The 27669-nt window shown below is 33.7% G+C and overlaps 1 protein-coding gene across 6 annotated transcripts in view; it reads right to left on the bottom strand.

Annotated features, from left to right (window-relative positions):
* The window catches only part of FBXW7 (F-box and WD repeat domain containing 7), a 177355-nt gene that overhangs the window by 55518 nt on the left and 94168 nt on the right, over positions 1-27669 (bottom strand). The window contains exon 1 of one of the 6 annotated variants that reach the window (XM_070415322.1): positions 6347-6678. The exons of the other annotated variants lie outside the window; for them this stretch is intronic. Coding sequence (XP_070271423.1) covers positions 6347-6493 — 147 coding nt within the window. The 5' untranslated portion in view covers positions 6494-6678. Of the gene's footprint in view, positions 1-6346; positions 6679-27669 lie in introns of those variants that run through there. 6 annotated transcript variants of the gene reach the window in all.

The raw sequence follows: 27669 nt of genomic DNA on the forward strand, positions 1-27669 counted from the left end.
GCCCAAATCAACAATAGTAGGAAAATTATGATACATTCACATGGCAGATTATGCACATCTGAGTAACAGCCATAGGGAACCACCAGCAATATCTTAAAAAATGAATTAAAGTACCAATTTTGCTTTTTTTAAAAAATTATTTACTTTAAATTGTTTTTGAGCCCTGCTGGTGTGATTCAGTCATTGAGTGAAGACATCGTTGAGTGATGATCTATGAACCAGGAGGTCAGGGTTCGATTCCTAGTCAGGGCACATGCCCAGATTTCAGTCTTGATTCCCAATAGAGGGCGTGCAGGAGGCAGCTGATCAATGATTCTCTTTCATCATTGATGTTTCTATCTCTCCCTTTCCCTCTCTGAAATCAATAAATATCTATTTTCAAAAAAAATTGTTATTCAGGTTATTTCTGAGCAGTGGAATTACTGATAATTTAGAAAATTGTGAAGAAAATTTTTTCTAAATTTACATATTGAGCATTTATGTTTATCAAGATAAGTAAAAGATATTAATTATTGGAAGACAATAAAATTCCCTTTATCACCATTCAACTCTGAAAAGTTGAGAAATTAAAATTTATTAAATTCAGGAGGGTAATAACTCACAGATTTGCTGTACCAACAGAGCTTATGATTATCTACTTTTGGGCTACATACAAAATTTTCATACAAAAAACATTTTATCATAAATAAATAGAGATGCTGTTTTCTGAAACAAAGGTAATACAACTGTTTGATAAAACTGACACCTTTGTTGAAATATACTAATGGGCTCAACAACAGTCTATTAAAGGAGCATAACAAATTAAAATGACATACAGCTTGAACTAACTGAAGATTATACATACAAAAACCAATGCATGAATGAGATTAATATTTTGAATACAGGTTTGTCTATTGTCACCATCACTGAGTAAACAATGAAGAAAAAACTGAACTCAGAAGAGTACAAGCTAAGAGAGGTATAATATTGTTTTTACTTTTTGTCACCATTATCATAAGTACTAATTGAGCAAACTGATGAGAATGATATCTCACTGCATGCATGGTTAGGGGTTCATCTGTCGGACACTGTTCTCAGTTGTTGCCTGCCTCACACAGACCCTGAAGTATGACAAAGACTCGTTCCTTGACCAAACTCTAGTCAAGGCTCCTCTGATTTATTTTTCAAGAAGCCCTGTCCTTCAGCATGTTCTCAAGAGCCAACTTTTACCAAGAATCCTACTAAGTCAGTTTAACCAGAATCTCCCAACTTTGATATCTGACCAATCTCCATACTAGATCACCCTCCATATCTGCTGGGTTCCTCATCCTCCATCATCCTGCAGGTCATGTCTAACCACTTTTGGTTGAAATGATGTAGCCAGAATTCCCTGATGTTTTTGCTCTTAGCAATCTTCAATCCACTAACTCACCCTGTTCCTTGGTTATAAATTCTCGCTTTTTTTTGCTGTATTTGGAGTTGAATCCAATCTCTCTTTTCTATCGCCAAAACTCCTTTTAGTAATTTCTACCTATGGCAATAGTGCCCTAAATAAAGTCTGTCTTTAGCAAGTGTCATGAGTCATTTTTTCTTTAACCTGTTTCATACCCCAGCTTACAAAAAAACAAACACGCATACTATTAAATATTTCCAGTTTTTTTATAATTATAATTATTGCATAATCTGTGGAGTAACTTTATAAGTGAAACATCTTAAGAGAGATTACACACACAATAAAAACCCTAAATTTATAATGGACTATGCTACTAAAAGTTATTTGTAGGTCAGCTGTTTGAATCTTTGAATGTATTTTCTCATAGAAACTATGTCAACCGTGAGAGGCTCCCAGGCTTACCCTCCCAAATACTAATGTAACAGTAATTAAAAAGTGTTAAGTTTACAAGAAAAAATGTATAAAGGTTACAAAATTTATTAGAAAGAGAATGACTACTACCTGTAGCATTAGAGAATCCTGAGTTAAATACCAGCTTAACTATTTACCAAGAAAATTAGGGAAAGTTAACTTGTTTGAGCTTTAGTTTTTTAGTCTAATAAAGGGAGATATTACCTAACTCACATTACTAAACTAATGTTTAAATCATTTAGGGATTAACTGAGTTAAATACACAAAATAGCTGGGACAGTGTGTAGGATACATGATAGGTTCTTTTTAAATGATAGCAATTATTAATAGCATTATTATACTAATACTGTACATTAAGAAGGGAAATAATAAGCAGTATGTTAAAAATCCTAGTGATAAGAGACATAGAGATGTTTCTCTACTTAACTACAAAAGAGTAAGAAGAGCAGTTGAGGGTTTTAAAGAAAATGAAAGGTTTAAGGCTCTATCAATATCATACCTAAAAAATTTACCATAAGCTGAAATTTACATACAAGCAAAAAAATATATGCATAAGATTTATGGTAGTATTACTGTAATCATAAAAACCTGTATATAACTTTTTTATAAATAAAGTTTTACTACAACAGACTTGTCCATTCACCAAGTATTGTCTACATCTGCTATAATGGCAGAGCTGAGTAGTAGTTCTAATAGTGACTTATGTGGTTCATAAAGTCTGAAATATTTAATGGTCCCTTTGCAGAAAAAGTTTGTAGACCCCTGATTTAAGTTAATCCTCAGTGATAACAACACACAAGAGTGAGATTAACATTTCCTCAAATGATACTAATATCTGATTTTAATTTTATTCCTATTTTCACTTTAAAGAGAAAATTTAAATATACTATTTTAATAGAACTTGATATGGAATACAATGATTACAAAGTTATTTCCAACTAACAGAAATCCAGTCATATATTTCATTGCTGCCTGGGCTCTTGGGTTTCAAGTGAACCAGTCCTTGTCCCACATTGTCCCCACCTCACCTCCCTGCCACTCCACCAGCAGCTCTACCCTGTTCTCTAAGTCAGCTGTGTTGCCAATGCTTATGGGACATACAATCCCTATGTGGTCCAAACTCAAAAATATATAAGGCACTCTAAAAGCAACCAGCACAGTCGACCAGATTATCTTAAAAAGTCCTATATAAATCAACAATTACATGCCACTTAGAACTCTCCACCAAAATTGTAATGTTGAAGAATAACCTTACGAAAATATCCTAAATCAGTGGTTCTCAACCTTCCTAATGCCTCGACTCTTTAATACAGTTTCTCATGTTGTGGTGACCCCCAACCATAAAATTATTTTCGTTGCTACTTCATAACTGTAATTTTGCTACTGTTATGAATCGTAATGTAAATATCTGATATGCAGGATGTATTTTCATTGTTACAATTGAACATAATTAAAGCATAGTGATTAGTCACAAAAACAATATGTAATTATATATGTGTTTTCCGATGGTCTTAGGCGACCCCTGTGAAAGGGTCGTTCGACCCCTAAAGAGGTTGCGACCCACAGGTTGAGAACAACTGTCCTAAATGCTTTAAAGTCTCCAATAAAAACAAAATGAATTAAGAAATTAGGTTTAAGCAATGAAGTGCATTTTCTTTCAACATACTATTTTTAATTGTAAGACAGCATTATTTCTCTTATCACTTAAAAAAAATTGCTGCCAGGCAAGCTATGAAATTCCATCAAGCTGTATCATTAGTTTATACATATTTAAAATGTAGAAAAATTATGTATCTTAAGATTTAAGAACTACACTATTACCAAAACTAGACACTCCAATTTCAAAAAAATAATACTTTTTTAGAGATTTTATAGATTTAAAAAGTTTTTCCTGTAAAATTTCTCTTCCTTAAAGGACAATTAATTCTTTTTAAAATAAAAAGTTATGTACTCAACTAGTATTTTCAAATTTTCCTGATGAGACTTACCTTAGAACTTCAAAAAATACAGATAGATCCTTGAGCCTTAATCCAAATCTCTTAAATAAGACTATCCAAAAGAAGAAACCCTAGAATCTGTGTTTTTAATAAGTATTCTAGGTGATACTTATAATCAAGAATGTATGAGCAAATATAATTATGAGGATCTTAAGACTAAAAACATTTTTAGTTTAGGTAACTGATTAATAGCTAGATTGCTATTTCTTTACTATTGTTAGTATTAAGTCCAAAGTATCTCTAATAAGAAACTTGAATAATTCAAACAATAATAACTAGACTACCAGCACTAATAATGAGATTAGTGAATTTCCTGAAAACACTCAAAAGATATAAATTGAGGTTGTAATTTTAACAACTATTTTAAAGATATTTTACAATCTTCAAAGTTATTTTATTGTGCAAACATTAAGAGGACCAATGTCTATGCTGAAGAGACAATATCATGTTTTTCAAATTTTAATAGGTCAAAACTGCAGACAGTCTTATAAAGGTCGCTGTACTTTCCATTAGCTCACTACTTGGAAGAAAATAATGGCTTACAAAATACAGTAGTCTATTTGCTTTAAGTACTTTGTGTTTAACAATCTGCTTGAAAGGACTATAACTAATGTAAAAGATAAACGGGATGCTAGACACAAAAAGATTAATTATATATCACACCAAAAGTCTCTTTTAAATCTTTAATAAAGAAAAATCCGTTTTAAAAATGTTTATCATTAACTTTACCAAGGAAAAGTTAGTAAATTAAATAGCAAAGAGCATGTGAATCAATTTAAAGCTACCTAAATAAACCAGTTGCAAAAAGGAGAGAGGGAGGATATAATTACACTATCCCTCTAATATTTCTAGTAGTCAAGTCAATGAGTTATGCAATAGTTATTGGCAGGCAGGTAGTCTAAAACTGAATGTGTTAATTTTGTTTTTAGCTATCTTCTGAAAAATTTTCTAGTATAAATTTTATTTTTCAAGTTTAGTGCCCTTCTATTATTAAAAATCCAAGGCTATAATTTAACATAACATAGTAACCTAGAAAAGTCAAATTGAATAGTGACCTTAGGAAGCCCTGAGGGAAAGTCTTGAAGTTCTCTCTTAATTTTTAGAACAAAGTATCCTTATTGTTAGAATCTTAACCCTTTCATTAAAAAACCCACACTTCTCTTCCTCAATTAAAAAATGTACTTGTATTGGTATTTTCTTTTATAGAAGTATTAAAATAACAAGCTAATTTATTAATGACTTTAAAGCTATTAGAGGCCTCTGTGTAAATGCTTAAATCAGAGCAGTGACCTCATTCAGAAGTTACAAAAGCGACAAAGGGAAAGATAAAATAAAAAAAACATTTTCTGAAAACAAAGTAGGAAATAAAATAAAAGAGAGATGGAGATATTTGTATTTCATTTTCAATGTTTAAACTATATTACATTTAAACTGTATTACATTAAAAAAATGGTTTTCAACATGGCTACTACTTGTTTGGAATACAAGTAGAAACTAATCAAAAGGAACTAAGATAATAAAAAACATATTTTTACGAATGTTATTTAAGTCCCAGGAAATAGAAGAGTCCTCTTACTAAGAAGGAAAAAATATTTTTCACGAGTTAATCTACTTGTTTAATAGAATGTTTTTCCTTTAATTAAAAAAGGTTTTTAAAAAGGGTATTAAAACACTAATAGTACTGATATATGCAAACAGCCATTTAATCTCAGACAGGTTTTTTTTTAAATGTATTCAGAACCATAAACATATTTTAGATCTAAAAATACAGCACTCTAGTTAATATTTCAAAATGGCAATGTAGAAAATACAACAAAACTGCTCATATTAACAGGGTCAAAATTTGGCAGGGAGAGAGGGCAAAACATCCTGAAAAACATCCAACAGATCAGAACTTGATTATACATTAGCACAAGTTCTACAAGAGGTTTGTTAGTTCAGGACTGTCTATATATAAACTGTTATCGTAACTGCCACACAATGGCACGTTATTTTTATTTTACATAACAGCAAAAAGTAATAGCTCTATTATGTTAAGTTTGCATTTAAAAAATAGCAATTTAAAAATAATACAGCTTAAAGTGCCAGATAAACATACGTAACTTGGAATACTCTTTACATTACAAGAGCTAAATGCTATAATTCCCATGTATAAGGAGAATACCACTAGGTTTTTGCTTTTCCCACAAAATAACCACTACAAATTTTGGATTTTAGTATTTGCCAATATATTTCAGGACATACTTCTTATATTTACCAACTTAAAATAAGGATTCTAATATCATAAAATAATAAACGAATGAGAGATAAAGGTGGATTGGGTACCCTTGCCCTCAAGGCTATCATATTATTAAAACTATCACATATAAGTCTTCGCTGGCTACATAATGCACTGAGAGTTTTAGTTATGAAAATCAATTGAAAATTGAAGCGTTTCTTTACCAAAGGAGGCAGAAGTATTTCTTTTAAATAAATATTCCTATTTTTTCAAATGTGTAAGACTTACCCGTCTTCGACAAAAGGGGAGGCCTTGGGCAATGATGCTAATGCTAAATATCTTCATCACAGTTTGGTGTGGTAGAGGCTCTTTTGCACTTTTAAAATCAACAGGAACCAAGCCATGGTTTAGAGTAGTTTTCCCCAGTTTTGACATTTTAAAACTCTTCCTGGTTGATGAATACCCTCTACATGTAATACAGGCACATTACTAAAAATTCTAAACACCAAATTAAAATATAATTTTCTATTAAAAAAAAAAAAAGAAAGAAAGAAAGGCTGAGAACCCAAGGCCTGCTGCTTTTGTCTTTCAACCTTCTCCTACCAAATGTCCTGACCTGTCTGAGGCTTGGTGAAGTGCAAACTATCCTAGAATAGCCAGGAATTATAAACTACTGAAGTGAAAGCTCCTGCTCCTGCCAGTCAAACAGCTGGTGAACCTCCCATACAAAGTCAGTAATGTGAATACAACCGAAGCAGGGCTGTGTGTAAAGGCCCTTTTAAAACTTCTCCAACTACTAATGTAGGTATTCATTCCCTAGAAAGTGAAAGTAAAGTTTCTTTACAAAAATAAAAGAAATAAACATTGTATTTTCTCATGAATATCTATCTAAGCCTATCTTACACAAATATCAGCATTAATATTTTAGAAATGTTTTGGATTATGCTTCAAATTCAAGGACAGTGCTTATGCATGCTCAAAAAATAGATAAACACATTTGTTCTATCTTACATATATTCAGTATGAGCACTGTATTTTCAAGTGTTCGTCTTAAGCATGCTTTTTCTTTTTCCATACATACCATTCTCTGTCTACTACTCGGTAAGACATTGAATTGACTCGAGATCTCTATAGCTATTAATATGCATTTCAGGTTAATCTTTACAGTAGATGTTTTAGTTGTTTGCAAATTTCAGTCGCTGTAATTCTGAAAAACTCAGTGATTCCACGTGAAAGTACAAGAGGCATGTGTTGTGACTTATTACGGATATTTAAAAAACAAGTATTTATAGATGTAACCTGTGATGAGAAGTAATCCTAGTAAAATGAACACTAACTAACCTGTTCATTGCCAATTCTTAGTGCCTAGTTGCTCCAGCATACTTTGGTCATATAAACCCTTTTTAAAACATAGAGAGGGATGTGGTGCATAATCGATTCCTCAAGAACCTTCAATGGCTCCCAATGCCTAAGATAAAACCTCCCCTCTACGTGGCCCCAAACTAATCTTTCCATTATTACCTAAAGTATTTCCCTAAATTAACCACTTATATCAGTGCTAAACTTTACACTACATTTCATATGCAAACTCTTGAACTAAACAGTTACAAAGATGATAAGAAAAAAAGGTCAGTGTGAAAATTAATAGGTAGCAGTATTTTGTTGCTGTTTTGTAATCCTCACTTGAGGGTATTTTTCCCATTGATTTCTTAGACTTAGAGAGAGTAGAAGGGAGGGAGAGAGACACATCAATTGGTTGCCTCCCAATTTGGCCTGAGCCTGCAACCAAGATATGTGCCCTTGATTGGAATTGAACCCATGACCCTTCAGGCCAACCATTGAGCTAAACTGGCTAGGGCAGTAGTAGTTTTAATAGACAGCAGATACAGATGTAAACTATCTGTTCACAATGCTGTTAACTGGTTTGTTTTCTCTTTCTATTCTATGTTATTCTTTCAATATTCACTCATCTCTTTATCTCTCCTTCCAAGAGCTTTTATGGATCTTTATAGCATGCATTTACTAGGATGTGAAATGGAGAGAATTAAAAAGAAGAATGCCAGAGTGGGTGATTTCCTTTCTAACTTTGGGAGAGATCTGTCTTACTAAATATAAAGTGGGCTGCTGGAAAGCCAATACATACACAAGAAAGACTCCCAATCCTACCATGACACTACTTTCTTAAAGTATACCTTTCTCTTATACCACAGTTTAAAATGTAGTTAAAAATACAAAACCATTAGCTGAGGTGACATATTTAACTACACAAAAGTAAACAACTGAATTTCTCCAAAGAAGATATACAAATGACCCATAAGCACATGTAAAGATTCTCAATGTCATTAATCATTAGGGAAATTTTAAAACAAAACCAGAATAAACCACCAATGTCCACTCATTAATGAACACTAAAACACCACTGATGAATACCCATTAGCATGGCTATTATTAAAAAATAAACGGGGAGGGAGAGAAGGAGAGAAAATAAAAAATGCTGGCAAGGATATAGAGCAGTGGTTCTCAACCTTCATGCCGTGACCCTTTAATACAGTTCCTCATGTTGTGGTGACCCCCAATTTCATTGTTACAAATTGAACATAATTAAAGCATAGTGATTAATCACAAAAACAACATGTAATTATATATGTGTTTTCCGATGGTCTTAGGTGACCCCTGTGAAAGGGTCGCGACCCACAGGTTGAGAACCGCTGAAATAGAGAAATTAGAACCCTTGTGCATCACTGGTGGGAATGTAGCCACTGTGGAAAATGGTACAGTGGTTCCTCAAAAACTACCACATTACCCAGCAATCCCGCTTTTGGATATATACCCAAGAGAATTGAAAGAAGAGGCTCAGATAGCTGTACACCCATGTTCATAGCAGCATTATTCGCAATAGCGAAGCAGTGGGAGCAACCCAGGTAACCAATGATGGATGAATGGGTTAGCAAAATGTGGTATATACAACAATGGGGTATTCAGCCTTCTGACACATGCTACCACATGAATGAATCTTGAGGACATAATAGTAAGTGAAGAAAGTCAGTGAAAAAAAGGACAAATATTGCATGATTCCACTTATATGAGGTACCTAGAGCAGTTAAATCCATAGAGACAGAAAGCAGATAGCTGGTTGGTTGCCAGGGGCTAGGGAAAGACGGGAATGGGGAGTTATTATTTAATGGGTACAGAGGTTCAGTTGAAGAAGATGAAAAAGTTCTGAAGATAGATAGTGGTGATGGCTGCACAACATTGTGAATGTACTTCATGCCACTAAATTGTATACTTAAACTTGGTTAAAATGGTAAATTTTATGTCATGTATATTTAACCACAATAAAAAATTTGTTTTAATAAAAAAGGAAATGACAAGGATATAACCATAATCACCCAAAACAAAAACCCCAGAAGAGATCTAAGGATTAAAAACAGGATACTGGAAATCTGCAGGATGGGATGGTAGGAAAAGGTGACCCAGATATCTGAGCCAGTCATGTCTACAGCCCCACTAGACTACTACTTTGCCTCATTCTAGTCTCAGCATCTCCACTGATACTCACTGTATTTTTTAACACAACAATAATCTTTTTTGTGTGTAACAAAACCTTCAAATATATTCTTATTCTCCTTACTAGAAAAAAATTTTTGAAGTAGCTCCCACAGAATGCCGCCTCTCCAAGTTACTATCTACTTTGTTAATATTACACATATTTTTATGCAGACTGACATTCCTTATTTTTAAAAAATTCTCTCAGTGATATCTTTGAAATTAGTTAACCCCTCAAAATTTCTTTTTATGAACCACATAGAAGGTATAATTTAAACTTATTTAAAAGCAGAAAAATTAGAAGAAAGTACTATATTCCTCCAGTTTAACACATGCATTCTGCACAGAAAAATGAATCAAACTTATCAACTCCAAATTTAGTTTCACATAATCCACTGGTTAATAATAACATACTAAAAATGTTAAGTTTTTTACTTTTATATTTAAAAGCCCTCAAAGAACTTTATCGTAACATGTAGATAATTTAAAGATAAGGAAGATCAGCTCGGCTAGTGTGGTTCAGTGATTGAACATCAACCTATGAACCAGGAGTTTACAATTCGATTCCCAGTCAGGGCACATGCTGGGGTTTTGGGCTCAATCTCCAGTTGGGAGTGTGCAGGAGGCAGCCGATCAATGATTCTCTCTCATCATTGATGTTTCTATCTCTCTCTTCCTCTCCTTTCCTCTCTAAAATCAATAAAAATATATTTTTAAAAAATAAAGAAAATAAAGATCATGAAGCTCTGTAATCTCTCTGGAGTCTGATTCTAAGGAGAGAGAAAAACCCAGAACTGGAAGAATTTGGATTGGGAAAATTAAAACTAAAATCAAGTATTCATTTTCCTGCTTGTAAGAGAGCATAAATTCTTACAAGGTAAGAATTCATTTTCAAGAAATTGTTTACGATGATAATAGGAGTGAAAACTAAGGCTTATTTCTATGTCAAATGTTGTCCTTTACACTGGATGCGAAGTTCTGGTAAACACAAAGCAGTGACATTCCAATTCAACCTCATTTTAAAAAATCAGTAAATAGCTGCCCTCAACTGGACAGTATAGAGCATTGCAACTCTAGTAAAACAAACACTAGATCAAATTATGTCTACAAAAATATATTTTTTAAAAAGAGACATTATGAGTGATTGCATAAAATGAGTGCTAATTTCCAAATGTCTATACTACCACATTTCATCTTTTGTGGAACATTCATTCGGTACTTCTAAAACAATGTTCTCAATTAGCATAGAAACATTCGAAATACCAAATCTTCAAATACAGAAGAAAACCCTAGTCGATGAGGGAAATCATAGAGAATACACAGGAGAACCCCAATTGCTAATACTTTAAAATGCAGCTAGTTCCATGTGTTTAAGAAAAAAATAAGTCATAGTTCCATAGTTCCATAGTTTTTTAAAACATTTAAGAAACTCTTAATTATTAACTCCCTCCTCCCAAACTAAGATTTTTCAAAACAGACAAGCTCTTTTTGAGATACCAATAAATATTAAGGAAGTATAACAAAGTAGGTAGGAACATGGACAGCGGGACCAAATTGCCTTAGTCCGAAGTCTGGTTCTACTTATTGATGCTATGACCTTAAATTGATGCCTCTGTCCCTCAATTTCATGTACATAGAATCTACCTCACAGGATTGTTATGAGGATTAAATCAGTTAATGTAAGTGAGGCACCTAGAATAATGCTTCACATCTAGTAAGTGTTTTATAGATTATATTAGAGCAGCGGTTCTCAACCTGTGGGTCACAACCCCTTTGGGCGTCGAATGACTCTTTCACAGGGGTCACCTAAGACCATCAGAAAACACATATATAATTACATACTGTTTTTGTGATTAATCACTATGCTTTAATTATGTTCAATTTGTAATAATGAAAATACATCCTGCATATCAGATATTTACATTACGATTCATTACAGTAGCAAAATTACGGTTATGAAGTAGCAACAAAAATAATTTTATGATTGGGGGTCACCACAACATGAGCAACTGTATTAAAGGGTTGCAGCATTAGGAAGGTTGAGAACCACTGTATTAGTGGCCCAGTGCATGAAATTCATGCACGGGTAGGGTCCCTAGGCCTGGGCAGTGATCAGGGCCGATCAGGGCCGATCAGGGCCTTCCTGCTGCCAGCCAAAGCCTTCCTTCATTATGCGCCGCCTCCTGGTGGTCAGCACACATCGTAGCAAGCAATCAAACTCCTGGTCTCCCAGTTGAACTCCTGAGGGGACACTTTGCATATTAGGCTTTTATATATATAGATTTCATTTTTAAAGTCATTAGGAAGGCAGGCAGAGATTCTAAAATCTATCTGTAATAGCTTTACAGTAGAATATTTTAACATATCATCTGCAACTTTTAGAAAGACTCCCACAATTCTGTCACAATTTTTATCTAAAAAAGAAGCTGTAGTATTGTAGCATTTTAAGATTCTAGACACCAACTATCCATCTAAGAACTCAACACTGGGGAAAATATGGTAAAGAGGTATTTTGCCCACGTATTGCTTCCTGGTTTTCCTTCTTCTAAGAATTTGCCTTGGTCAGATGATCTTACCTAATAATAGACAAACATGTAAATTAACCGTCCCTCCGCCACACTCACCAGCCAATCAGGAGTATGCAAATTAACCCAACAAAGATGGTGGTTAATTTGCATACAGAGGCACGAAGCAGTGGAGCGAAGACTGAAGGCAGCTCCGGCTGGAGCAGCGAAGACTGAAGGCTTCGGTTGGAGTGAAGGCCTGGGTCCCGGGTGCTGGAGGAAAACCGGTTCTGGCAGCCAGGGGAAGGGAAGGCCTATTGCACTAATCTCTTTGTGCAACAGGCTTCTAGTTATATATAAATGCTACATGCAACAAAATATCACCAAAATGGTATTTCTAAAATGTATTACAGTCACATACACTCCAATTCTCTTACAACAACAAGATTACAGCAGTTTATTCTGGGTTTTGACCTTTCCTTTCATTCATTATGATACAGATGCTAGGATTTAACTGCTCTTGACCAAAGGCCGTGGCCTATGAGTGGTATAAATATTTTCCATTTTTCAAAAACTATTTTTGATGAGCTAAAACAAATCACTTGGAAGATATAAGTTTACCAACAAGTATGGGTGATTTTAAATCAAGAGTTTTCAAAGGCTCACATCAAAAACTTTTGAAAGGGAGAATGGCACATGCTATTTACACTCAATATTATGTCTGTGAATTTAAGCAACACAAGATTTACACTTTTATAGAAAAAGGAAAAATTCCAGATGCTAAAATTGTACCACTACTAAAATGAAATAAACTAGAATCAATATCTTTTTGAGACAATATGTTATTACAAAGAGATATAGAATCTTTTATTCAGAGATATAGAGTGAAACAGACTATTCTCTATATCTCTAATTCTAAGTCATTGTTTCAGTCCTTGCTAACACCTTAAATATCACAGTGTTAAAGTATCTTCCTACGTCTAAGCAATTCATGTACAAAGACAGAGAGTAATCTAAGCACAGTGGAAAACAATATCAATCAAGAAATTAAGCTCTTTGTTTAATGATAAACTGTCAAGCTTGCATTAGGAACAAGTTGCAAACACTATATCATTACTTCAATTGTAGAAACAAAAATACAATTAGATTCAGTATGAAAGAAAAATATAAATATATGACATTCTGATTAAATTTTTATTATTCATAAAAGGCATGTCAAATAAATAGAAATCTTTTATAAAAATTAGTCACATTCAAAACAAGTCCTTAAAAACTTCTAAAAAAACATTTAAATGCTTAAAGTGTTCACAAAGAAGGATTACAACTTTCAACTATAATGTATTTAAGATATTATATTCATGTAAGCATTTAATGGATCAAAACATATTACTGTATTTCCCTGATAATTGTCTCTGTCCAGGCAAAAAGGTCACTCCTAACTACTTAAAAGAAATTAGCTTGGGTAATGAAGCAGTACATACAGTTTATATAAGTGCTATAAAAATGTGACCTGGTAATTAGACAGTTCCAAAATAAAAGTATTGCATATATATAAAAACAAAATTGCTACAATACCAGGTTGATAAAGTATTGTAATTGCTGTGATATATAATCAAGGTCTGATTATTGTTGGACACTTAGATTGTTTCTGAATTCTCCTGGTAATTTCTAAAAAATACTGGGTGAATTTTTTAAAATTTATCTTTATTGTTGAAAGTATTACAGATGTTCCCTTTTTCTCCCCCATTGACCTCTTCCTACCCCATACCCAACCCTCCCAGGCCTTCATCACACTACTGTCTGTGTCCATGGGCTATAAGTTTCCTGGTTAATCACTCCCCATCCACCCCACTACCCCCACTGGGTGAATTTTAAGTTTCAGCTCCTCCACTAACCAGTAACCTTAGATAAGTCTCTTAACTTGTCTCAGGTTTCAGACTTCTAGAATAAGGAGGCTAGAATAAGGAGATGATTGTGAATGAAGTCCCTTGCAGCTTTAAGAATATATTACAGAGCTAGCAGTACCAAGTATGGAGTCTTATTGTAATGTGTTAGATTGTCAATTTGGTGAGTCTTCCTTTATTATAGTTTAGTTAATAGTACAGTTTTACAAACTATAAAGAAAATTCACTGCTTCAATTCATTTGTGTGTAACTTCTAAAAATAAACCTCTATCCCTGTGTTGTGAATATTAGAAAACAGTTTATTTGGAAATTAGTGTTGCTTAATTAGAAAACAGTTTATTTGGAAAAAAGTTATAGGCATAAATAATAAAAATTATTTTAAAAGATGAAATTTTAAAAAAATTGAAGAATTTTTTATTCCATACTATACCATTGTATGTATTTCCTTTGCTATCTACCACAGTTGCCTAAACAGTGACATAAGAGTATCTTTGTTAGTTTTTTTTAGTAAACTTTGGATTTTATTCCATATTTGTTTCTTAAGAACTTCAGTTGTTAACATTAAAATGACATTTTTCCTCATTCTTTCATTAAGCATTTAAAGAAATATTTGAGAGAAAACAAAAGTCCAACTATTGGGTTGAATTTATTAAGTATTTCAGAAATGCCCAGTATAAAGTCTCAATGACTATAACATAATTTAAGTTTAATTCTTACAGTCTGTGCTGGGTACCCCAGCTGTTAATTGGTCTTACACAGCTGCTCACCAAGAATTTAGTTGATGGTTTTTATAGTTATACCTTTAAGTCAACTATGACAAAAATGACACAGTAATTATAGGTATTTCAGTCATGTGATGACAAAAGCCTCATGTGATGACAGAATCAGTGATTTAAAGCAACTTAATTTATACAATTCTCAAAATATAACTTAAGTGTAAGGTCACAAAAACTGTTTTAATATCAGGTTTTTAAGGTCCCTCATCTAAGCTACTTTTATGCACACATTTAAGCATAAAAAAGTCATTAACTTCAGTTAAACTAAATGTTACTTATCAATTATTTATTTTTCCTGTAGGCCAGAGAATCATAAATAAGGGTATAATACCAATAATTCTTTTAAACACAAAAAATACAACAGGTGGTTTTCCTATGTAGCTTTGAAAATTAATTTATAAAGCAGGAAGTTCACCCAAGTGGTATTTTAACACTTAATATGAATTTATTCTAGGAAAAATACAAAGCTGAACCTATGAAAATATAAGATAGTTAAGTGTTGACAATTTTAAAAAGTAAAATAGTAAGAAGAAAGGAGTTAATTGTTTCCTACACTGTTCCATTTTTTATGCAATTACAAATAAAAATAAGTTATTTTGAGTACAATAAACTTAGTTCCACAACTTCATTTATATAATTTCCAGTAATATGCTGTGGAAACATGTGAGATTTATCAATATTCACTAAATATTAATAAATGTTTCACTGAAAAATATTCACTTCAACATCAAATTTAAGTATGAATTACTTTTATAGTAGAAAATACTTTCAGTGTAGAACTAAGCTATAGAAAATACATGTATATGTAGGGCCTCATTCTTGGATGAGCTGACAGTTAATATAACTGGACTTCTACATTGTCAAAATTATATATTCAATGAAATGGACTGTCTGATAAACATCAACATTAATTTTATAGGTACGTTTAAACTAAACTGACAGCCTAAGTTTTTGTCCTTTCCAATAAAACACTAACTGATATCAAGCAAGTTTAAAAACAAAGAAAAATCCCTACAATTCTTGAGTATGCCTGAAACAGAGATCAATAGTTGATACAAAGAAAGTTTGCAGCTACAGGACTAAGAAAATACAAATGTATTATTTCAGACTGGTACAATGATGTGGGGAAAGGATTAAACACTGACAGAGTTCCTAGTAGATCATGCTTTATTTCACTTAAAATATCAAGCAAGACAAGACTGTGAGGTATTATTATCCTACATTTTACAGACAAGGAAACTGAGGCTCAGAAAGGTTTAAAACTGCGTAAGGTAATACAGCTGCAAGGCAGTGGAGTTGAGATTTCTACCCTATCATGTCTGATTCCTAAATTCATGCTTTTGTAATAGAACATGTATTTTATTCTATAGGATGTTAAGCCTATGTGTTACTTTCTAATCCAGTTGGAGATTTGTTATTATATATTTCAGATATGTAAGTTTGTCAGATAACAGAGTTCTAGATAACTGAAATAAAATATTACATAAGACATATTATATATGCAATTTGGTTTAACAAGCCTGATTTTTGTAAAGTCCAAATGAAAAATAAAAAACAGTTATAACAGCAGCTCTGGCCAGGTGGCTCAGTTGGTTGGAGCATCATCCTGTACACCAAAAGGTTGTAGATTCGATTCCCAGTCAGGAAATATACCCAGGTTGTGGGTTTGATCCCCGGTGAGGGTGCACATGGGCGGCAGCCGATTGATGTTTCTCTTCCACATTGATGTTTCTTCCCCACCTTCCTCTCTCTCAAATCAATAAAAATATATCTTCAGGTAAGGATTTTAAAAAAAACAAAATTACCAAGTATAAGAGCAAAATTATTACCTCCTACAGCAAATTGTTTCTCAAAGATTGCACTGCAATATCCCCTATCTCACATGCTCTTCTTACAATATTCTCTCACACTCCTCCCATTGGGAGGTGGAGTCTGTTTCAACCAAGAGAGAATGTAAAAGTCCATTATGTGATTTCCTAAGCTAAATAATGATAAGGAGACTGCTTCCACCTTGCTTGACGGTAACCGTCACATGGTAGCCCTTTTTCAAGTAATGATTGCCCTAAGGTCCCCATGCTATGAAGAAGCCCAAATTAGCCTCAGTAAAAAGACCAGATGTAGAGAAGTCCTTGGACTATGTGAAGAAATAAAGGTTCCTGGGCAGCCCCCAGCTGATTGCATCCCTGAATCAGCAGTGTCTAAGTGATCCCTTCTGAATTCATAACCCACATGAACAATGAGAAATAATAAAGTAATTGTTCGTTATAATCTACAAAGCTTTGGGGTGATTGATTAGGTAGCTATAGATAACTGAAATATCTTACAAAATAAGGAGCTCCAAGAACACTGGTTTACTGCTATAATATGTTAAATCGTCATCCTACTAGTGTTAATTTTAACTTTTAACAAGAAGGAAAAGGATGATTCAAAATGAAAATTTAAGTTAGTGGGCATTTGGAGCATGGCAAAAGTCTTGCTGACAAATTCTCACTTTAATAATACCCATTGGAAATGAGGTGTTTAGCAACTCTCTGGCTATTTTAATAATAACCTGACAAACAGTTACATATTACATTGACTTGGATTTATATCCAAACTAGTTTGGTATGTGATAAATAAAAGAAAAATCAACTTTTGGATTTCCTACAATCATGCTTTTGTCTTTATTCCAAGCTAATTCAAATAACTAGAGGAGCAGGTAAGTAAAATGAAAGAGAAATGACAAGTAAAGTTTAATACCTGGAAAGTCCATTTAAAAGATGCAATTGATTGTTGTCATGGAAGCATATGAGCACAGTACGCCCAGATATTCCACATTTTCAAAAGAAAGTGAAAAATCAACATTTTTATGTGAACCCTCCAAATTTTAATTTTATTATTTTATTTTTTGTTAATCCTCACCTGAGGATCCCCCCGCCAATGCTTTTTCAGAGAGAGAGAGAAAGAGAGAGATGAGATAGACACACCTATTGGTTGCCTTCTGCATATGCCCCGACTGGGGGCGGAGAGCAAACCCATAACCTAGGTACATGCCCTTGACAAGGAATTGAACCAGAGACCCTTTGGTTCGAAGTCTGATGCTCTAACCAGTGAGATACACTGGCTGGGGCCAAATTTTTAAATGTTGGCAACAAATTCAAATGTGTTTTTTAAAAATACCATATAAGACACCAATTAGTAATCTCTGCTCTATTTCTTTCTGGAGTAAAGAAGCATAAAAATACAGTAAAAATAAAATATAAGATTACTGACATCTAAATGATATAGAATAAAGATTCTATCTTAGTTTTACTCTTCTTTTCTATACTAGTTTATTGAGTGATTAGTAATAAGAAATAAGATATTAAAATTAACAAATTTAAGGAAGAAAAAAAAGGTTCTCTTAAGTGTTCAGATGTATTATTGCTTTCTCTCTGTTACAAGATCCTTTCTGCTCTCCTCCAGGTGTAAATAATGTTTCCCCTGAATTCATCCTAATATTCCTTCACAAAAAGGGAAGTGTAAACACTAGCTGAAGAGAAATGTCCTTATTTTCCCCCCTGAAACATAATATAGAAATTAATAATGCAAAGTGCTCTCTGAAGTATATCTAAGGGAGAATAAAAATTTAACTAAGATGCTACTTAAGATGTTAAACTTCATCTTTAGAAGCTATCAAAATCAATAGTAATCCATAGGTCAAATGTAGCTCAAAAACAAGTTTTTTTTAAGCTTGCACAATATTTTCCTTTTTCTAACTGAACACTAACACCTTTTAGGAAAGGCCTATTACCCTACAGTTTGTAAGAGCCTGAGCCATCTTACTACTGGGTAACCGTGACTTTCTTCACGATGTCAGTTATGTTTCTCATTTCTTCACCCCAAGCAACCGAAAGAAATTAAGGATGAAGAATCGTCTGTTCAAATATTCTTTAGTTAAGGATGACCAGGTGGTCACACCCTGCAATACTGCCTTCTATCTAATTAACACAAGAGAAAATTTAGACAAGAATTTAAAGGGATCATTCTTTTCTCACATGTAAGCTGAGGAAGCCCAGAGCAACTAACAATGAAAAGACTTTGGTTTTTAATGTGTTTATGTGCAGACACTTGAGAAAGTTTCAAAAAGCATACTTATATTCCCAAAGCACAGTAAGTTTGTGCGCATGTGTACATTTATTCTAAAGCTCACTTTTTTCACTTTTGTTGCATTGTTTCTTTAAAACAGCAAAATGAAGATATGCTAATTGTTAGTTTTTAAAAATCCCTAGGTATCTCACATGTTACATGACAATGCACATAACTACTCCCAATATTAATTTCAAATTCTGAGAAAAAAATAGTGTACTAGAACACAAAGTAGAAGAGAGACAAGTACCTACTAAATATATTTAAATACATTAAAAGCAGCTCCTATCATCAGCAATAAAGTACTATATGGCCCTCTAGTGTTCAATGAAGAAATAGATTAATTCTTAAGTGAGTCTTACTAGTATATATGATATTTCATAGTAAAAAATACTTCCTGATTTATTGTATATGCTAAACAAGCTCATGTATGACTTCTACAAAAACCTAAATATGTTGTATCTTCTGTGACTTTATTTCTCTGTGCCTTCTTTTGAACTATTATCCATATTTAGAGTATCCACTGAGAGAACTCTAAAATGTTTTTAAAGTTTTCCCATTAAAAAAGTGGCTGGGTGAGAAGGGTAAAGGGATTAAGCAAAGAAAAAAAGAAAGACTCATGGACACAGACAGCAGTATGGTGATTGCCAGAGGAAAGGAAAGTTGTGGGGCCATAGAAGAAGGTATAGGGGGGCTAAATGGTGATGGAAGGAGACTTGACTTGGGGTGGTAAACACACAATTCAATATACAGATTATGTTTTGTAGAATTGTATACCTGAAACCTATATAATTTTATTAACCAATGCCACCCCGATAAATTAAATTTTAAAAAATTCAATCCCTATACTAAATGGAAAAGAAATGGCAGTTCTCAAGACTAAACAATATTGAATTTAAGGAAATTTTCCAAGAAGAAACAAAAATAACAGTGTCATGACTACAAATTAGGTATTTAAAGCACACCTAAATTCTCTAAGCATATTTTCTTTTCTCTGTGTCCTTCTTCTGTAATTCATCCAACTGGTTTTTTCCCTTTATCATGATTTACAAATAATAGATATTCACTACAGCAACCAAAGCAAAATACATAAAAATTGTGACTCCAAGAAGAGAGGCCAAAGATGTGATTGAGACTCTAGGAAAAGAGTCAAGTAAAAAGTATACTCACAAACAGAAAAGAATCTTGCTAGGAAGAGTCTTAAGATTATAATAACTGGTGAAAGGTTCAAAAAATGATATTACCATCTAAATTAAAGCTGGTGAAATATAATTATTATTTACATATTGGAGTTGTAGAAGATGATGGGGGGAGTTGTATATGAGCAAGATCTAAATTACACTCCCAGTTCTATCATTCATTTTCTGTAATCTGGAGTTAATAATATTTCTAAGTTAAAACTTTAGAAATAACAAGAAGATTTTGTGAAATTCCTATACTTGGCTTTAAGATTAATCCTTGACACTGGATGTCAAGGTAAGTTGTCTATGGTGTGGAAACTCTGAAAACAACCCTCCAAAGTCCCATTTAGCCATCAGCCATCAGCAAACCACTAAGAAACAGATAGATATAAACAAAATTTAAATAAATTTGCCCAATATAAATACATATAGATATTTGGAATATATTCAAATACGTAGGGAGGCTCTTACTATTTCAAAAAAATCTGCCATTATTCAAAAAAGTTACCACTCTTTATTTTCACTTCTTTACAGCTTCCTAACACTGTCGAATCTTCCTTATCCTTTAGATCTCAACCTAGCTTTCATCTTCTCAGTTAAGATATCACTGATTTAATTATTTGGATGTAGATACATATGCATTAAGAACTACAAAACTGGGAAGGACAGTGAAAATGCTGGAAACTCATCTTAGTGAGGAGGACCTATCTAAGGCAGGAACCAAAATGGATGAGGATGGAGGCAACCTGTCAAATAATGATAGAAAATCTAATAGGGGCAAATTCAAAGTCTTATACTTAGATTCAAAAACCTGCAAACGTTCACACTAAGCAGAACAGGTTAAACAGGACCATTTTTATAAAAAGACTTAAAGACTTTGTCTTCTGAAAGTTCAATTTAATTTTAAGCAGTTCCTGTATGCAAAGTACAAGGTCCTATAAGACACAGGAGAATCTTAGAAAACCAGGTCTGTCAACAATCTAAATTTGGTGGAGGGGGAGGCAAAACACGAAAGCTTACTATAACTACCACAATTCTACCTAATATTACCTGCCCAACTTATAACACAGGGTTATGATTCAATAGGAAAAAAGCTATTCCATAATGACTTCCGTAGGTCATCCCAGGGGGAAAATGTTGTGAATATAAAGGGGGGGGGGGGGGGGGACGACAAAATTAAGAGCCCAGAAATAAACCTACAAGAATATAGTCAAATAATCTTTGACAAAAGAACAAACAGCAAAGGCAATACAATGGGGCAAAGACTGTCTATTCAACAAATGGTGCTGGAAAAACTGGATATACACACTCAAAAATGAACTCAAAATGGATCATACACCTAAATATAAAACACAAAACCATACAACTCCTATAAGGTGACATAGAAAAAACCTAGAATACCTTGGGTATGGTGATGACTTTTTAGATGTAACACCAAAGGTACAATCTATGAAAGAAATAATTTATAATCTAGACATTAAAATTAAAAACGTCTGCTCTATGAAAGACAATGTCAAGAGAATCTATAGATATAAAAGGCTAATAAGCAAAGTGTCCCCTCGGGAGTTGGACTGGGAGACCAGGAGTTCGATCACTTGCTATGATGTGTGCTGACCATCAGGGGGCAGTGCGGAACAAGGGAAGGAAGGTCCCGGCCAAGAGCCAGCAGCCAGGGAAGGAAGGCCCGACCGGCCCTGATCGCTGGCCAAGCCTAGGGACCCTACCCGTGCACAAATTTTATGCACCAGGCCTTTAGTAAGAATATAAGCCACTAACTGGGAGAAAATGCTTGCCAGAGACAATACGATAGAGGCCTGTTATCCATAATAGATGCAGGACTCTTAACATTCAACAATGAGAAAACAAACAACCTAATGAAAAATCAGGCAAAAGATCTGAACAGACATCTCACCAAAGAAGACATACAGGTGGCAAGTAAGCATATAAAAAGATATTGAACATCATATGCATTAGGGAATTTCAAATGAAAACGAGATGCCACTGCATACCAATTAGAATGGCCAAAAGCCAAAAACACTGACATTATCAAATGCTGGCAACAGGAACTCCCATTCATTGTTCGTGAGAATACAGAATAGCATAGGTACTCTAGAAGGCAGTTTGGCAGTTTCTTACAAAATTAAGCATACTCATATCTTTCAATCTATCAATTGCACTTGTTGGTATTTACAGAAAAGAGTTAAAAATGTATGCCTACACAAAAATCTGCCCGTGGATGTTACAAGAAGCAGGAATGCAAAGTAGTATATGCACTGACCCTTGCTATGCAAAATATGTATCCATGTGGTCAGGGACTGGCTAGGGGTAAATAAAAATGGATTTGCTAATTATTTATTGACAAACTATTAGGCATTGGGGTGCCTTATACCTGATAAATATTATTAGGCAATATATAAAATCAAATGGCTTGAATAGGAGTCAAAAACAATTTTAATACAATGTGATATGAATCATAATAAATATACCATGGGAATAGAGATTAAGTTGGGACAACTTTGGGGAGGGCATGAAAATAGAGGGTAAAGTGGTGGCTTTATGGGTTCAACAGTCCAACTCCTCCCAAAATTACTAACAAATTTTAACAAAAGTGCAACCAGGACCCAGAATGAGATCTGAGTTCAAATCCTAGCTCCACTACTTATCAGCTCACTGACCATTGGTGAATTACTTAATCTCTCTTCACTTGTTTCTCATCTCTGATATGGATAAAAATTAGAAGCTACATAAACTAGACTTTTAAGATTAAATGAGATTATATATGGCAAGTATTTAACACAGTGTCCTGGCACACACTAATTAGTGTTCAATAAATGGTTTATTTATCATATTACTAATATCATCATCAAGGCTAGTTCTGTTGCACTGATAAGATTCTGAGTAAGAACAGGTGATAGTCTGGCTTTACAGCACTTCAGTAGCACCATGTTGACTATAGGACAAAACACTTCAAGAGCAATTGTCCAGAATAGCAAACAGGATGACAACCCTGGAAAACACATTGATGGCATTCAGTCTGGAGAAAGATTATGGATGAATCTGACAGCAGTCTTCTCCTATAAGAAGGGCTGCCATTTCTAGATGGAAGAATAAGGACCAAAGAAGACTAATAAGTGTCAACATAAAGAACTGTGTAAAAATGTAATGTTACTTCATACTGCAGTATTCTCTAGAGATGACTTCATTTTCAAGCCCAAGTCTATTGATAAAGCCTTGGACTTGGTGATGTCAAAGGTCCCCTCCAGTTTAGATTCTATCTCAGGAATCTTAAAATTAGGATGGAAAGCCTAAGCAGTTTAAATATATTAATTAGTTTGATGAAATGGGGAGTTGGGAATAGGGAAGGGGAGGGAAAACACTGGTAATTTCCTGGTAAAGCACTTTAGAATTATATTTTAAAGACAGACTCTGAAATTGGTCACAGAAAGATTTTAAAATGAAAGATATACATGTCTTTTGGAGAGTCAAAAGTGCTATCGAGAGTGCTCTAAGTTACTCTTGAAAGAAACCACATATTAAATAAATGTCTTAGAAACAAAGGATATCACCATGCTAAACTGTTACTATAGCATATGGCAAGTTGATATTATAAAAGAAAAAATAGAAATAATTCAGCCATATTGAGATATGATTACTAACATTTGGTTTAATTATTTCTGATTTTTCCCCATGTAGATAGATAGGTAGATACTAGTAGGTAGGTAGGTAGGTAGGTAGGTAGATAGATTAATGCCTACTTTATAATTAGGATCATATTGTATACATAGTTTTTAGTTCTACATTTTTAGTAAACATTGTTTATAAACATCTTCCTGTTATTAAATTTTCTTTAACAATATGGTGTTTAATGGCTGTATGAGTTACCTCCAATTGATTTCTGTATCTTAGCAACATGGTTCTAAAATTAGGATTTTAACTTCTCCTTGGGGAGTCTTACTCTAAAACTCCTAATGTATTATAATATTCCTCAATGTAACCATCTTTATATTGAATACTTGAATTTTAAACTAAACATAAATGGCATGCCTATTTATAATTTATAGTCTAGCTTGGGTATACCGTAAGAGCTGAAATGAGAATTGTTCACATTACAATTTGTGAATCTTCAACTCTCAACCTGAATCAGCACTAGAGAAAAATATGTCAAATTTCTTCTGTTGAAAGAAAGAAAGAAAGAAAGAAAGAAAGAAAGAAAGAAAGAAAGAAAGAAAGAAAGGATAAAATGTTAACTCAAAGCAAACTTACAAAAAAATCACAAGGTAATACCAAATGAGCTGCGCAGAGTAGAAAATCAACAATGGATTCAAAGAATTAGTTTCTAATTCTAGGAAGATGTAAAGATAGAGATGAAATCAGGGTTTTCAAGGATCTGGATAGCTGGAGAGGAGCAAAGTCATTAAAAGCTAGTGGGGGCATGGAGATGAAATCAGGGTGAAAAAAACTGTGGTAAGATTATAAAAGATTTCAAATATCCACTTATGGACTTGGCTTCATCAGAATATTTATAGTGAGGTTACAGATCTATATGGAGATAAAAATCCATTTTAAAAAATGCATCCAATCATTCATACTGCCAACTCATTGTCAAGGACATGAAATTATAGCCTAGTGCAAACAGAAAACTAAGCAAAGATGCTTATAACATTTTTAAACATCGACTCTCCAATTTTTATTTTATAAGCATCTGGGGGTAAGAAAAAGGAAACCCAAGTATTCAACTCTGTTAAATTTTCAGAAGACCCATGAGATTAGAAGATAAGAAAAAGTCAAACTGTTTTTCCACCAAATGACCAGAAGACCAGGATATTAATAAAGATTGTAAATCTGGGGAGGAAAATAAAAAATTGGTATGAAGAAAGAAACAGTAGTTTTAAGTGGGCCACTCTAGTGACAATGCAGGACTGAGGTTGGGTGAATGATGAGAGCTTGAGACATCATTTTGAAATTGTCTACCAAAGTTAGAAACAGAACCCAGGTTTGATTCCGGTCAAGGGCATGTACCTTGGTTGCGGGCACATCCCCAGTAGGGAGTGTGCAGGAGGCAGCTGATCGATGTTTCTCTCTCATTGATGTTTCTAACTCTCTATCCCTCTCCCTTCCTCTCTGTAAAAAATCAATAAAATATATATATTTTTTAAATGAGCTGTTACTGTGCATTAAACATGCAAAATAAGTCTTTAGTATGGGCTGGCATCTCTTCAGAAAATAAGTTTTATTTATTTATTCTTTAATGTGATAAGGCTATTGACAGAAGGAGTTAAAACTGAAGAGATGGGCCTTCCTATCTGGGGAAGCAAATTTACTTTAGAATTCATAGGCAGACTAATCAAGTTGACAGAAATAGCCAACATACAACCCCTGGTTAAGAAGCACATTTGATAAACTATAGAGAGAATGGTATCTGTTATCCAGCCTCAAATTTCATTGTTATATCTTCCTGTTAGAACTTGATACTTGAGCCCTCATATCTTCAATATGGTTTGTTAAATACACAAAGAAAAGCACTTAACTGAGCTCTATATTTTTTAAAGGGTAGCTTGGTGATTTCAAATGTGACATGACATTAGAAAACCACCACATTCCAGAGTCAAATATATGTAGACTTACTTATAGTTCTTCTGAAAATCTTAGTAATGTCTATCTAATTTTACCTAGAGGGCAGCATAGCAGAGAGAGGTTGTTGTTTTTTGAAATTAGGCAAATCTAAATTAAATACCATATTAACCTTAAAAATGGGATTTTAAAAGTGACTATTAAACCTCTACTCTTCTCAAAAGCCACAGTTTAAAGACCTGAAGCTATGGCCTAGGGCAGTGATGGCGAACCTATGACACAAGTGTCAGAGGTGACACGAGAACTCATTGTTTTGGTTGATTTTACTTTGTTAAATGGCATTTAAATATATAAAATAAATATCAAAAATATAAGTCTTTGTTTTACTATGGTTGCAAATATCAAAAAATTTCTATATGTGACACGGCACCAGAGTTAAGTTAGGGTTTTTCAAAATGCTGACACGCCGAGCTCAAAAGGTTCGCCATCACTGGCCTAGGGTAATGTCTGTAGAAGTGTCTTATGTATATAATGATTAAGAATTTAAAGCTGCTTCAAAATGAAGTATTTGAAATAGAGAGAGCTTTTCCTTATTTACTGTACTAAACACATTTATACACGAGTGACTAACATTTTCTTTGTTAGCAACACAATAATAATTGACATTTTTAAAATTTTCTTAAAATATAATAATAAAGTACTCTGGGAATGATCCTGAAGAAAGTTTCAGGAATGGACAAAAACAAAACCAGGCCAATTTCAGATGGAAATCCTACTTACGTAGAAGGTCATTGCTGCCTTAACCATCAAATGGTTTTATATTCTTCTTGCCATATTTATGGAGGCAAGTGATCTCAAAATAAACAATATATTAAAAGCATATATACACACATACATGTATATATGTAGATACATGTATATGTACACAACATATAAATGCATACACACATCTATCACTGCTATCAGTACTCAGTATACACCTGTGAGCTTGTATGTACAAAACAATAATTTGTATTCACAACTAAAGAGTCATCAAAATGACTTAAATTCAGTATAGTTTGTTTCTAAGGAGGTACTACATACAACACACATCTAAAAGTTCTGCTTACAATTTCATCTTGAGGGGAAAAAGTAAATAAAGCACCTGTCAAACCTGGGCGCTGGAGTTTTCCCGCTGAACATTATGATGGCTTCTCCTGTTAGAAAAAGGTCTGTTTTGTCTAGCTGGCTTTCTTGTTGTAATTGAAAATGTAGCAGAAATCATTGGTGGCTTTGCACTGCTTAGCGAGTCTTTGTTTTGATTACATTTCTTTCTTAAATAAGATAATGCAATTAAATACTAAACCCCATTCCTACAACTGAACCCCCCAAAAAAGAGGAAAGATATAAACTCCCTCTTTGGCATACTAACCTTGAAGGAGAGAGACCAAGAGATGGGGATGAAAGCTGGGCAAACTGCTATGAAAGGGCTGAGCCTTACCAACAAAGCAGGGCTGCAGCAATGAGCGTCAGCCATCTGTCTGACACCCAAAGCATTGCCTGAACACCTGCAGGGAGGGACGAGAAACTGCCTCAGGTAGTTCCATCTAAATAAAATCTAAACTTGCAGACAGGCTAGAGAAATTAGAAATAAACATGTTTCAAGAATTTAAGTTTCACATGCTGATGCAAAATGACAGCAACTCAAGTATTAAACTAAGTATCTAAGATATATCATTCCAGGTCAATTTAGGTTAAAAGAGATGATGTTAAATCTGTTTGTATATTGTTTATGGGCTAAATCAGTGGTTCCCTGTAAAATCTAAAAATAAGCAAACAGGAATAAGAAGATAAACTGCTACAGTCCTGGTTTGGTGGCTCAGTTAGTTGGAGTGTTATCCCTTACACCAAAAAGGTTGCGGGTTTGATCCCAGTCAGTGTGCATATGGGAAGCAGCCAATCAATGTTTCTCTCTCACAGCGATGTTTCTCTCTCTCTCTCTCAAAAAAATAAATAAACTTATCCTCGGGTGAGATTAAAAAT

This window comes from Myotis yumanensis, unplaced genomic scaffold (genome assembly GCF_028538775.1).
Source record: "Myotis yumanensis isolate MYYU_CA2020_CCGP unplaced genomic scaffold, mMyoYum1.0.hap1 SCAF_5, whole genome shotgun sequence".
Taxonomy (NCBI): domain Eukaryota; kingdom Metazoa; phylum Chordata; class Mammalia; order Chiroptera; family Vespertilionidae; genus Myotis; species Myotis yumanensis.